Source organism: Physella acuta, unplaced genomic scaffold (assembly GCF_028476545.2).
Source record: "Physella acuta isolate Inbredline_101_S28 unplaced genomic scaffold, ASM2847654v3 ptg000595l, whole genome shotgun sequence".
NCBI classification, from domain to species: domain Eukaryota; kingdom Metazoa; phylum Mollusca; class Gastropoda; family Physidae; genus Physella; species Physella acuta.
This window is the reverse complement of record NW_026732114.1, coordinates 19688-33885: the sequence shown is the minus strand read 5'-3', so window position 1 is coordinate 33885 and position 14198 is coordinate 19688. Positions and strand designations below refer to the sequence as shown.

The following is a 14198-nucleotide window of genomic DNA, read 5'->3' as shown; positions in this document are numbered from 1 at the left end:
GAGAAAGTAGAGGTGCAGTTTTGGGAGTGTATTAATATTACAGTTGTCATCGATATAAGTTGGCAAGTGTAAAGGTAGACAACATTTAGATCTATACATTAAAAATAAAACATTGGGAACGTTCTCGATATCTAAATGTTGCTTTGTATTGTAGAGTGTAGCAGTTTAAAAATTAGGATCGTAGCTAGCATTTGGGATGGTGGTGTGAAAAATAATTTGCACGAAAATTGCATAATAAAATAAGTGTGGGTGAGGTGGGGGTGTGAAGATGTGCTTTGCTGTCAAGCAGGCTTGTATAAACTTATAATACTCAGACACTTGAGGGCTATAATTAACACGGATGAAGTGTTTGTTTTAATTGTGTGGGCTAAGTAGGCGAGCAGTTTGACCTAAGAATAAGGCCGGCGTTGTCAAGCACAATCAGGGCATTATGACCTGGATGGTGGGTCTAGTAGAGGTGGGTTAGTTAGTTAATTTATTGCATGTCGGTCGTTATTGGGTATCCAGTCTCAAATTAGATGACCAAGCCTAATTAAGTGCGCATACTTTATTAATTTTTTTGTCTTTATTAATGTTTAGTCTTTATGGGCAATTTGTATTCACTGCCAGTCTTAATTGATGGGCAGTCTCTAGTACTGGCTACCGATAGCCTCTGTTAATGATTAGCCCTTTTAATGATTAGCCCTTTTAATGATCAGCCCGTTTGATGATTAGCCCTTTTAATGATTAGCCCTTTTAATGATTAGCCCTTTTAATGATTAGCTCTTTTAATGATTAGTCCTTTTAATGATTAGCCCTTTTAATGATTAGCCCTTTTAATGATTAGACCTTTTAATGATCAGCCCTTTTAATGATTAGCCCTTTTAATGATTAGCCCTTTTAATGATTAGCCCTTTTAATAATTCGCCCTTTTAATGATTAGCCCTTTTAATGATTAGCCCTTTATTATTGCCAAGCCCAGACAGATGAGGCTTGATAGCTGGGGCAAGTAACCCATCTAGGAGAGACAACTCCAATGTCAAACAACTGCTGCCTTCTAATTTATTCTTGGGTGAAAAAAAGTCTATGAAAGGAAATCCAGGACAAAAAAAAGCAGGTTGAAATCGGAGTCAACGGCCTATATGGCGCATAACATGTTGACACGTAATGCTGAAATGTGCTGGATGAAATACTTTCAATATTTACAACCATCTTTCTTCTTCTGAGTTCTTAATTGTATTTATGTCGGAGGATTTAAACAAGTCTAACTTCGTTGATAAACTGGACTGTGGTCTCCAGATATGCAGGCTCAGTTCTAAGATTGCCTGAAGGAAAATAAAAAAAAAACCTGTTCTACTGTATTTTCTCAGATTAGAAAAAGTTCTATAGAAGGAACAAATGTTCCAGTGTACGTAACGTAGGACACACTGCGCCATTTTGTCGGCGTTTATTGCCGCCATTCTATCATAACAAATTAAAAAGTCTTGCTCTAATAAATCTAGTCCGGTAATTTTTACACTGAGCGGGAGATAGTCGAGTTTCAAGACGTGGTACAAGCTTACATCCGGTGACTTGTGTTAGAGCTAAGATAGAGGAAACAATATACGGCATACCGGAAAATGTAGCGAATGCATGACCGTAATGGTTACTGATGCAAGGCCTTAACGCAATCTGATGCGTATAGAAGTAGTTAAATCATTAAGTTTATTCAGCTTAAGTGAGTACCATCTCAAGATGGAAAGCTAATGTTGAAAGAGTATTGATGTTTACACAACCACGTTTACGTATAGGTGACTAAAACGTAGACCCTGTTTCATCTGTCTTCTGATCCGTCTTGTCTTTAGAAAAAAAAATTACTTTGCATCTACATTTCCATATTTAGAATAGGCATAGTAACGACACCAAATGCCGATTATCAACCTATCCTTGAACCTCAATATTGTTATAGCGCAGTCCCTGATACTAAACTGTAAAGATAGCTTTAGCCTTTTCTCTATCGTAACGTTACCAAATGCCGATTATCAACCCAGCCAGTGTTTCTTCCAGACTTTTTTCTCCGGGGGTGGGTGGGGGGTAGAAGGCGGCCTAAATTTTCAAGGGGGGAGGGGACACTGATAAAAGTAGGTATATATTTTCTAAATAAATCCCATTTATTTCGTTGGGGGGGGGAGGCTGTAGACTTCCGACACCCCCCCCCCTCCCCCAAAGAGATGCCTGGAAGAAACTGTCTGAACCCAGCCTTAAACTTCAATGTTTTTGTCGCTCCTGAGACTATTCTGTAAACTTAACTTTTCTCCCTTAAAGAAGCCCACCAACTCTCCTTAAAACCTCTCGAACTAACGGCTACAACTAACCTCCACATCAACATCCTTTCGCGACTCTTTCCCTTTGAATACAATTACATCACCGCTCCCCCACACATCAACCCCCCCCCCCCCCCCCTCTGCACATCACCACTCAGACCTACGCTACAAATGACGGATCACGGCGACCCCCGTGTCTGCACCGCCAGGGGATTAACGTTGATTGCCTGCCCCGTGGAGAGAGGCCTTCCTAACGTTGACACTGTTGAGTAGGTCAACACCACGCTCCACCGGCCCGTAGACTTAACCCAGATCTCGGCTAGTCCAGTCATAAATCAGTTTATAACGGGTAACAATATAGTCGGCTATAGTTACGTTTTCACAATGATTAATTGTATTTGTTTGAATAATTCTTCTTCTTTATTTTTTTTAACTTCTGGTGGAGAATAGACTATTTACAACATCCACCTGTCAGTTACTTTTTCAATTCTCTTCGCCAGGTATATTGGGGTTTCCTTCTTTTCCTTGTGGTTTTCTTGCTAGGGGTCGTCCATAAATGACGTCACACTCGTAGAGTTAATCTGATTTAGTGAACTCTGCATGTGAAGGGATAGTCTAGTCTGCAGTATTCTCAGCCGTCTTTTCTTTCCCTAACGCGATTCAGCACCATGCGCACCGGCTGTGTTTGCCTTATGTGAGTCAGGTACCCAACACAGACTCGAGCCCGGGATCCGAACTCAAAACACTTAATTTGCTTGAATAAATTGCTACAAATATGCACACATGAACACGGATGAGGTTAGCAGAGGGAGCTCGCTAATGAATTATGGTCGCATTGGTGTTTTCAAACTGGCTTGTTTAGTTCAAAGGGACATCCAAACAAACGTCACATTGTGTTTTCTTACTCTACCATCATCATCTTATCATCATCATCATCAACTTTTCCCGTTCGGTTAAATTTACGTGGGGCATATGAAGTAGATTCAACTATTTCAGTAACTCAGCATACAGAGAGATAATGTGGTCAACACTATGGTGTTTTAGTTTCTCTAATAGGAGTCAGGTACTCATTAGAGCTGGGTGGACTCAGGGACGTCCTGCAGATTCTAACCCGGAAGCCGAACTCGAAACTTTCTGTTCCATACGTTCACGCCTTTCCACTTCATTAACTATTAACATTGAATTTTTTTTTTTTGTTAAAAGCTGTATAGTATAGTTTACATGAAATAAACGCGAAAGTCAGTTATCCACCCCATGACGACAACGTAATGTATATAACCTGCATTGACTGTAACTTAAATGCAACATTCTCTCTGTATCTCTCCAGACTTACTGGCCAGCTACCAGCTGCCCATGGACAGTCTGGTCAACGATGAGATCGTCAACCCCTCGGGCCTGGACTCCCGGGTGTACGGCCTCCCCGAGCTGGTCCCCGGGGTGGTCAACAGCGCCCTCCAGATCAACGGCCGCAGCCAGTGGGTCAGGGTCAGTGGGCCCAGCCACAAGGGCGAGTGTTTTGGTGACCTGTCCCGGTGTCCTAAAGGTGAGTTCTTTCCCATTGTACTAAAGTGTTTTGGTGACCTGTCGCGGTGTCCTAAAGGTGAGTTCTTTCCCATTGTACTAAAGTGTTTTGGTGACCTGTCGCGGTGTCCTAAAGGTGAGTTCTTTCCCATTATACTAAAGTGTTTTGGTGACCTGTCCCGGTGTCCTAAAGGTGAGTCTCACACGTGGTCCTAGAGTTTAGGTCTTACCCATTGTACTAAAGGTAAGTTCTTACCCATTGTTCTAAAGGTAAGTTCTTACCCATTGTAGTAAAGGTAAGTGTACTAAAGGTAAGTTCTTACCCATTGTACCAAAGGTAAATTCTTACATATGATTCTAATGGTAAGTATCCAAAAGGTAAGTTACCCATTGTTCTAAAGGTAAGTGTACTAAAGGTAAGTTCTTACCCATTGTACTAAAGGTAAGTTCTTACCATTTGTTCTAAAGGTAAGTTCTTACCCATTGTTCTAAAGGTAAGTGACCTAAAGGTAAGTTCTTACCCATTGTTCTAAAGGTAAGTGACCTAAAGGTAAGTTCTTACCCATTGTTCTAAAAGTAAGTGACCTAAAGGTAAGTTCTTACCCATTGTACTAAAGGTAAGTTCTTACCCATTGTACTAAAGGTAAGTTCTTACCATTTGTTCTAAAGGTAAGTTCTTACCCATTGTTCTAAAGGTAAGTGACCTAAAAGTAAGTTTTTACAGATTGTACTAAAGGTAAATTCTACCCATTGTTCTAAAGGTAAATATCCTGAAGGTTAAGTTCTTACCCATTGTACCTAAGTTAAGTTCTTACCCATGATTGTATAAAGGCGGTAACCAGATAATCTCTCAATAATACATCTTTCTTCACTGTCATAATGAGACAAATTAGGAAGTGGACTAGATCTTTGTTTTATAAGATTAAGTAACACAATATCTTTTCATTTAAAAAAAAACATTTACTTTACTATGCTGTTACAGTAATCATTATTCATTATAAGTTTTTGGTAGGCCTTTACATAAAGTAAAAGAGCGTATCTATTTGTAGTAGTCCACGAACAGGCCTCTGAAGAAAGCTATTCATAATTAAAAGATAATGAACTATGAATAGCCGCTGACCAGTAATTCACTATTATTGTTGTTGTTGATTTGGGATAGTATGGATTCTGTTATTTCCTAGTTTATTTTTTAATGAATGAATTAAAATTGTATTTTTGTTTTAGGTTACTATATTGGAATGTGGCTCCAGTTTGCGTCCAAACCCGAGGAGAAAGTTGTTTACATGTCCAATGGCGGCCATAGTTCAGAAGGTCACGGTATATCAATGAGCTACTCAAAAAGTGGACTGGAATTTGTTTTCAAAACAAAAGATGGCAAAGAGTGGCAAGTCCAGGACAACAGTGTTCTACCCAATAGATGGTACCATGTCGCTGCTTCCTGGTCTAATGATAAAGGTAGTTAATTAATAATGTCATAAGCCTAGAGCGTCTATATGTAGGCATACATGGTATGTCTTTTTGGATGATTATAGATACCGATGTCTGATAATAGACTCTTCCATAAAATAGGTGTGTTGGGTTGTTAGTAGTATTGTAATCTCAACTAATGGACACCAGCGAGAAAAGTCTCAAAGGTATTTGAGAGGTGTATAAATTCATTTAAAAATCATGCACAGCGTAGTTACAATTAATATGGTTATAAAATCCTGTCTATCTGGTTTTTTTCGGACTTTACTAAAGATTGGATGTATTTGATGTTTATAATATTTTCGGTAACTAAATAAAAATTTTAAAAAAAGCAAAAACAATTTGGTTTTCACGTGTAATGGCGACATAAACAATGGCATCCTGCTATTGGATAGGCCGCCATTGATTTTATTGTACACATTGTAAGCTAAAAATAGAAAACTAGGTCATGGGGTTTTAAATTTGCATTGTAATTTAAAAACTTGATCTGCAAAGTTTTGTAAACAAATAGTTATCGATCACTAAGTTACTGTACAGCCAATCAATATTTGTCTTACGAAAGTGAAACATCCGGTTATAACTTAGGCTTGATGAAAATAAATAGAAATGTAGCCTTAAACTCAACAAATTATTTTCAAGTTCTCTGGATTTGCAACTTTTATAACATTTATTCTAAAAATATAAAATTTCTAAATTAATTTTAGGCTTAAGTTTTTATTTTTTATTTTTTTTTACGGTCTAAATCTAAAAAGCACGTTTTTATTCCATGTCAATAACATTGGGGACGGAATCTCGTCAACTCGCTCGCCTCCATTATATGGTTAGAAATTAGGGTTAGGCGTATGGTAGGACCAGGGTTAGGGTTAGGGACAGGGTTAGCATTGACATTAGCCAGCCATGTGTGTATTTAGTTAACTATCAGTAACCTATCACCCCTTTTTTTAAAAAGATTCCATTATCGGACACTGGTATAAAAATTCTCCCGTTATTTTAATATTTTTTATAAAAAATGTAATTAAGGTAAGTTTATTTAAGTAAAACAATAATATGTGGTAAACAGGTAGAGGGTTAGAAAATTAAATTTAAGTCTATATATTGTTAAGCAACAGGTTTTGGGTGTGAATCAGACAATAAAACTTAAATTAAGCAAACCTCGTCGTCTTTGTCGAATTCACCCTATAAGTTTTTTCTATACATGATTCTAGACCTTTCTTAGTATATTACTCCTGCAGCTAAACATATTTCCTTAAAATAAAAAGTTAATTAATTAATTAATTATGTTTTATTATGTTGCAGGATTATTTTTGTATGTTGACGGGAACCAGGTGGCCCACACCAAGGCCTCACGTAAAGTACCAGCAGCCAACAACAACTACCAGCATAAAGAATTTATCATTGGCCGCGCCACTGCCAGCGGTCCCACCAACTATAACGGGATCATTACTGTGGACGATTTTCATTTTATCTCAAGTTTCAAGACAGAGGCTGAGGTTAGGGAGGAAGGTAGGGCCGGGATATTTTTTTCTATTTGATACAAGGTGTGATGTGTTAAGGGTTGGTGTAGGTGTAGGCCTATACAACAGAAGTATATTGAAGGTAGGGCTAGAACTGTTTTTACTTTCTCATATACTAACTATTAATTCACAAATCTCAAAGTTTTACTCCTCCCTGAGTCTGAAAAACATAGTAGGTATGCATGTATGTCTGTGAACATGATAACTTGAGTATCGTTACAGCTAGGTTGATGAAATTTCATATATATTATATCAAATTTTGTAGTTCTGTTTCAACTTTTCGTCGATTTCTGGTAACCAGAAGTAGAACTTATTCTACTTTTAGTTTTTTAAAAGCCTATAAGGTGTGAGTTGTGTTGTAGAATGTAGATCGGTGTAGGCTTACAAGATCCTGTCCCTCAGCTGTGTGGAGAGAGGGGGCCTGGTATATGGGCAACATCTGGCTCTTCTCAACTTAGGGCCCATGCTTTGTGCTTGGATTTTCCAATACACAATCATCCAATGGTCTGTTAAGACTATGAAGACATAAACAGAAGGAAGAGCTGGGAGTTTTTTGTATACTAGATACAACTTGTGTTCTGTGTTATGGGTTGTGTAGGCCTACATGGGTGACACGTAGAAATGGGACATTTTGTTCTGAATTAAATACATGGTTTATTGTGTGCTAATGGTTAGTGCAGTAGGATTAGAAGCTGAAGTCAAGGAGACAGGTAAATCCAACATCATGGAAAGTTTCTTGATGATGGAATGTTTTTTAGGAGTTTTGGTACAGTTTTAGTGGGTGCAAGACCCTTAAAATATAAGAATTGAGAATTTGAAATACATAGTGCAGAAGACACAAGAATTTAGGCTATGGTAGCAACATTCCATTTTTAACATACAATTGTCAATTCACTGTATAGCCAGGAGTTGAAAGTATTGATGAGGTTTAGAAATTTTTGTGTGTTAGCAAATGGAGTATCAAACTTAAAGATTAACGCCAGAAGACAAATTATAGTTAATAACATGAAGGGCATTTTATAATAGGGTCTTTTTAAAATAATTATAGTATATACAGATTTAGAGTTAAACCTGAATATTTTAAAAATTAGCTTTTTATTACTGTTGATAATTGACAATAAAGCTCTACACTTTTTTTGTTAACCTCTTAAAGATTAGAATTAGTTTTTGATTTTTTTAAACAGAGTATAATTTTGTTCACTGGTTGCAGGTCCTGCCTTTCATTATTATCTCCCCATGGATAAAATCATGGACAACAAGATGGAGATGGTTGGTGGATCTGCCCGTGTCCATGGCAACATTCAACTTGTGCCTGGCAAGATCAGGCAGGCTGCCAGTTTCAGCAGCAGAGGAGAGTTCCTTGACCTTGGCGATGCCACCATGAAGTGCTTGGGGGAGTTTGAGAAGTGCAAACATGGATTCTACATGTCCTTTTTTATTAAGTAATTCCGCCTAGTTTTTTTCACATACTTTTAATTTTTTAAAATTTAGTGCTAACATCAATTCTACATTTCTTTCTTTATACAGTTAATTCAGCCTACTTCATACACATATTTTCTAATTTTAAAAAATGTATGCTAATACCAATGCTACATGTCTTTCTTTATGAAGTAATTAGTAATAAAGCCTATTATTTTCACAAATTTAAAAAAAATATGTAATTTTGTATAAAACCTAGTTTTTTTACCTCTTGTTAATTTTATTAAGTTATTGTACAGCATTTAGAGTACATTTATTTTAATTTATTTATCTTTTTCAGCTGATAGAGATTTTACACATTATTTTTACTAACTAAACACTGTTTTATAGTAATTTAAAAAAAAAAATGTTTAATTTATTATTTTTATTTTATCAATGTAAGATTAGATAAAAAAAAATTGCTGTAAGTTGCAAAGTGTGTTTAGTAAAACATATTACTCTTAGATTTTAGAGGTATTTTAAATAAAGGGGGTTAATCAAGACTTTATAGCAATTTACAAAGTAAAATAAGAATTATTGTCCTTGAACTTGCACACTGAATTTAATTTACAGTAATTATATTTTCATTCCATGTCTTTATGTGTGTTTATAATTTTTAGAAAGTTTAATAGTGTAGAAACAAACTAAAAAGCAACAGGAACTATATCTTTAGCTCACCATTTGGTCTAGATGTTTGATAACTTTCTGTGACATGTTGCAGGTTTGATAGACTTGAGAGCAACAGGAACTATATCTTTAGCTCACCATTTGGTCTAGATGTCTACCAGTTTGGGACTGCTCTTGTAGCTGCTGCTCAGGTGAGAGACAAAATATTACCAAATTTTTGTTTTAAAAACTCTTAAAGTAGAAAAAAACTATGGTATTCCATAGGAAATATAACTATTTTTTTAATCCCCTTTCGGGACGGTGTGGCCTAAGTGGTAGATTGCTAAGCTGCTGAACCAAAAGTCTCGAGTTCGAATCTGGACCCAAATCAGTAGAACATCCCTGAGTCCACCCAGCTCTGAAGGGTACCTAACTCATATTAGGGAAAGCAAAGGCAGTTGGGCAAAGTGCTAACCACACCTTCCCTTCAAATGCTGTGGTCAAGAAATATGATGGATGGTTAGGTCTGAAAAGGATTATTTTCCTTTTTTAATGGACAGAGTGTGGTTGGATGGTGGAGCACAACTGCAAGTCTCAACTTCAACAGAGCTTTAATTAGTATGAAGTCCCTATTACCACCAAATGGGTCCCTGACTCACATCAGGAAAAATAATGAGACTGGGAATATTGCTGTCAAGGTCACAGAAACAGGGGGAATCAACTTCACCTACTTAAATGATCACCATGTCCAGAAGCGTATCTTTTCTTCTATTATATCTCTTTATCATTTCTCTAATTTTTCCCAATCCACTTTGTACAGAAAGAACGCAGCACTTGGGAGGTGCGCTACAACCGCCTCGCGACTGGCGTCTGGCATTTTGTAGAGGTCAGCTGGTCACCTACTTCAGGCCTGTACTTGTATGTCAATGGCCTTGACGTGGACAGACAGATCAGGGAAAGGTCAACCCCGGATTTAAAGTCAACAACAGAAAAGAAAGCTTTCATTGGACGAGGCAATGTGGCATCACGCAAGGAGCAGCTAGACAATGCTGTGGTGGATGATGTTAACATCTTCTATGGCAGCAGGGACATGTTGCAGTCTATTGGGTTCCTCAAGTCTGGTAATTTGTTTTGTTAACTCTTGTTACATTCTGGTTAGTTTCAGTTAAACGACAACTCTTCGTGACTACGTTCACTACTTTTATTCCGTCTCAAATATATACATTCAAATGTAGCCCTCATCCTAATCGCTAGCAACTAACCCCTGACAATCATTCACTCCAGCTTTTATACCGCATTCGACCTTGAGATAACAATACATATACACACCGGGGTTAACAATACTCTAAGGTAAACTCAACTCACACACGCACTCTCCCCTAGTTCTAGATTATTCTAACCTATTTCTATCTAACCTACAAGTGACCCGTAACGATTCTCTTGCAGGATTAAAGTTTTTTTTTTTTTTTTTTTTAATTACTAGTGTTAGACTCTCTTGACTGTTACAACTATAGAAAAGTTCACACAATCTAACCTTAGTGGGAATATTCATTGTAATTAGGATTTCTGTGTAATGTACCATTCACACATTGTTTAACTATGATTCTCCAAAGTACTGTCTTATTGAAATATCTGATTTTAAGCTCAGCAATCAGAATGGTAACAAATAGGGTGTCTGAATAGTTTTTGAACCTTTCAATAAAATTATTTGAACCTATAAATACAATTATTTGAACATATCAATAAAACAATATGGTAGTACTTGCTATAGTTTATTGTGGTTAATTTTTTAAATTATATCAGCAAATGAAATTAAGGAAGTCCATTAAACTTGGAGAAGTATTTTTGCTACACTTTCACCAAGTATAATATAGAAAAATATTAATTAAATTTAATCAGTTATAGGTGTTTTTTTAATAATTCTTTTATAATTGAAATATGGAAATTCAATTTATTGCTTGGTTACTTTATATAAAATAGGTTGGTTTGATTTCAATCATCTTTTTTTACAATAGGCTTATGATCTGTTCATCATTTTGCAAATACATTGAGAAAACAAGTTAATTAAAAAGTCTAGTGACATTTAAGCGCAATTTCCTTATGTTATCTAAAAATAGCTCTGTCGTAGCGTAAATCAAGAGCAGGGTTAGTAAAACCATTGGTTAGTTATTAAAACGTTTTTTATTAATTTTTTTTTCAGTATTTTACATGATTTATTTACAATAGAGTTACATGACTAAAAACCATTGCGCGCCTACTGAACGTGATGACGCAGCCATTGAACGTGATGGCGCAGCTATTGAACGTGATGACGCGTGTGGTGTGGTTGGATAAATATGCCTACTAATTCGGTCCAAATTTTAATTAATTCAAAAAAATTTTTGTGACCAAACGAAAGGATATTTTTGAAAACTTTCTTCGGCAATATTGTTCTAAATTATGGCAGGAATCGATTGGTACATGTTTCAAGTCGCTAAGTGGTCTGGTTGCCGAGATATGGGCCAAAAACTGATTTTTTTCGAGGTTGTTTGGCTTTTCCGGGAAATCCATGAAAGAAACCCGGAATTTTTATGGCCTATGTTCATCCTCGTAACTTGCTTAACATAATTGCTTTTGGGACTAGTCATCGATATTGCTTCGTTGAGGAGGAGATACGACTTAAAGCTGCGGACACACATCCATCCATCCATCCATCCATCCATTCATTCATACATTCATACATCCAGAAATGGCGGGTTAATAAACACAATTCTCCAGAATGGAAATTGCGCTAAAAATATATGTATAGAAGCTTTAAGATTTTAATTTAAGATTGTAACTACCTAGCAAAATAAACATTCTTGTCTGTTGCAGGTCGGCCCACTGGGTACCACTTTGACTTTGAGAGGGTGTCAGGCAACAGAGTTCTCCACGACTCCATTCTGGTCAGCCTAGTGGGGTCACCAGAACACATTGACGGGAAAGTGGGTCGCGCCATTAAACTGGATGGCGCCAACGACTACATTGACTTCAACGACCACAAATCTGATTGCTTTGGTAACCTGGACCTGTGTTACCATGGTGTCTTGTACTCTATGTGGGTACGTCCTGACAGGCTGAAGGACAATATGTACCTTATGTCAACAGGCAGCAATGGCATAACTCTCAGATACAGGTAAATAGGATTTACACTGCAAGATTTAGTTGGGTCACTTTTATCTTAAGGCATAGTGCTGACCACACTATCTCTTCATATGCTGAGGTCACAGAAACAAGTGAACTCTACTTCACTTGCCCTCTAGACCATCAGGTTTGAAAAGGGAACTTTACTTTTACTTACTTTTATCTTACTAAATAAAATTTGTTCAATTTAAACATCATACTGGGGTATTTTAGACATATACACATATAACCATGTCCTGAAATTAATTGATAATGTAACGGACATTTGTTTTATTACAACTATGTAACTGTTAAGACTGTGGACTAGTGGTAGAATGCTAGGTTGATAACCTGAAGGGTTTGAGTTCAAATCCAGGTCCAAGTCAGTAGACATCCCAGTGTCCACCTATTTCTGATGGGTACCTAACTCATGTTAGGGAAAGTAAAGATGGCTGGACATAGTGCTAACCACACCTTCCTTTTTTATGCAGAGGTCAAAAAAATATTAACTATATGTCATCTGCTCAATGGATTGCTAGGTCTAAAGAGGATTCATTACTTTTTTTATGTAACTGTTAAAGACATTTAAGCTTCTAGTTCAAGATAAGAACATTCAGTTTACTTCAGCAACAGTACATGATCTTTCTAAAATAGTCATAATCATTTGCATTTTCTACTTGTAATATCTAATGAATACCAAAATCTTAAACATTTTAGTTAATCTGTTAACATCATTTGTGTTTTCTGCTTGCAATATCGAATGAATACCAAAATTTTAAACATTTTAGTTTATCTGTTAAAGTGTTTATAAAATTGATAAATGTATTTCATTAAATAAGTTCTTGACTTGTCTGTGTTTTTCAGGGGAAAATCTTTAACCGCCACTGCCAACACATCTTCTAAGAAATGGGAGGTAACCACAACAAACCTAAGTGAAAACAAGTGGCACTTCCTTGAGGTGTCTTTCCACCCTCTCCGCGGCCTGAGTCTGTACATAAACAATGAATTAACATCTGAGGATTCTTCTGCTGGTGCCAGAACTGACCCACCTTCTGGTTCCTATGATACTGACAGGTAGGGTTACTATAATACCAAACCACTGATTATCTATATATATATAATTCTCCTCTTGGAGATGCTAGAAAACACCAAGCTGTAAGCACGCTCCCTTACTACCACCCCACCCCTACATGGTCTGGTGAGCTGTGGTTCACGCTAAATGTTTACAATCATAGAGCCGGGTTTAGTGACGGCTATTAGGGGCATATAATTTAGTTTGAAAAGATTTAGGGGAGGTAACTAAGAGGAGGCTGCTTTCACGGGGGGGGGGGGGGGGGCTAGGGGTTGGGGGAAGGAGGGTTTTAGTGTTTTAAAGCAAATATTTTCAGTGGCAGCATTCAAATTATGAATCACTGAAAAGTAGAAAATAAAACAACTAAATAGCGGTGTATGATTCGCCGCGGGTCGGCTCGTATTCTTTAAAAGACATTATATTTGCTACAGATATTTGTGATAGTGGTTGAAAAAGAAAAGCAAGCACGTGCTCATAACTCTTACTAAACAGTTATCTACCCATGTGCTATATATTTTCAGTTTAAAAGCACCCAGAGACTGCTTTTGTTTAAAATAGATTTGTTAATGTTTTTTATTATATACTATATGGATTTAATACCTGCATCACTTTACACTAAAATAAAGCAAATTTAGTATATGTAATTAATGTTTCTTAAAAAATAATTAAGGTTTTTTATGCTTTAGATTTTACCTTGGACGTGGTAACATAGATATGAGAGATGGCAGATACGCTGAAGCTACGTATGATGACATGGATATGTGGCAGGCAGACAGAGATTTTCTCACATCACATGGATATATCCAGCGAAGTATGGATACATATTTTAAATTATGGTGTTGGTTTAAATAGTTTAGATGCTGATATGATATGAATGCTTAAAACTTATTTTAATGCATACATTTATGGCAAATATATTCTTTGATATAAAATAAATTGTTGTGATTTTAAGCATTTATTTTCACAAGGTCTTTAAGATCTGTCAATCATGCTGTGAAAGTTTGAGAGAAAAAACATTTATAGAAACTTTAAGATTTTTATATATAATAAAGTTAAAACAATAATTATAACATTATTTAGTTAAAAGCTCCACCAAATGAGAAAACAAAGAAAAAATATAATATAAGAAGTGAACAT

The 14198-nt window shown here is 36.4% G+C and overlaps 1 protein-coding gene across 1 annotated transcript in view; it reads left to right on the top strand.

The window, feature by feature from the left end:
* The window catches only part of LOC131947496 (uncharacterized), a 63238-nt gene that overhangs the window by 37728 nt on the left and 11312 nt on the right, over positions 1–14198 (top strand). Inside the window, exons 6-14 of the mRNA XM_059308716.1 lie at positions 3610–3825; positions 5028–5258; positions 6567–6773; positions 7995–8226; positions 8964–9060; positions 9669–9969; positions 11702–12002; positions 12854–13063; positions 13748–13872. Coding sequence (XP_059164699.1) covers positions 3610–3825; positions 5028–5258; positions 6567–6773; positions 7995–8226; positions 8964–9060; positions 9669–9969; positions 11702–12002; positions 12854–13063; positions 13748–13872 — 1920 coding nt within the window. The remainder of the gene's footprint in view (positions 1–3609; positions 3826–5027; positions 5259–6566; positions 6774–7994; positions 8227–8963; positions 9061–9668; positions 9970–11701; positions 12003–12853; positions 13064–13747; positions 13873–14198) is intronic.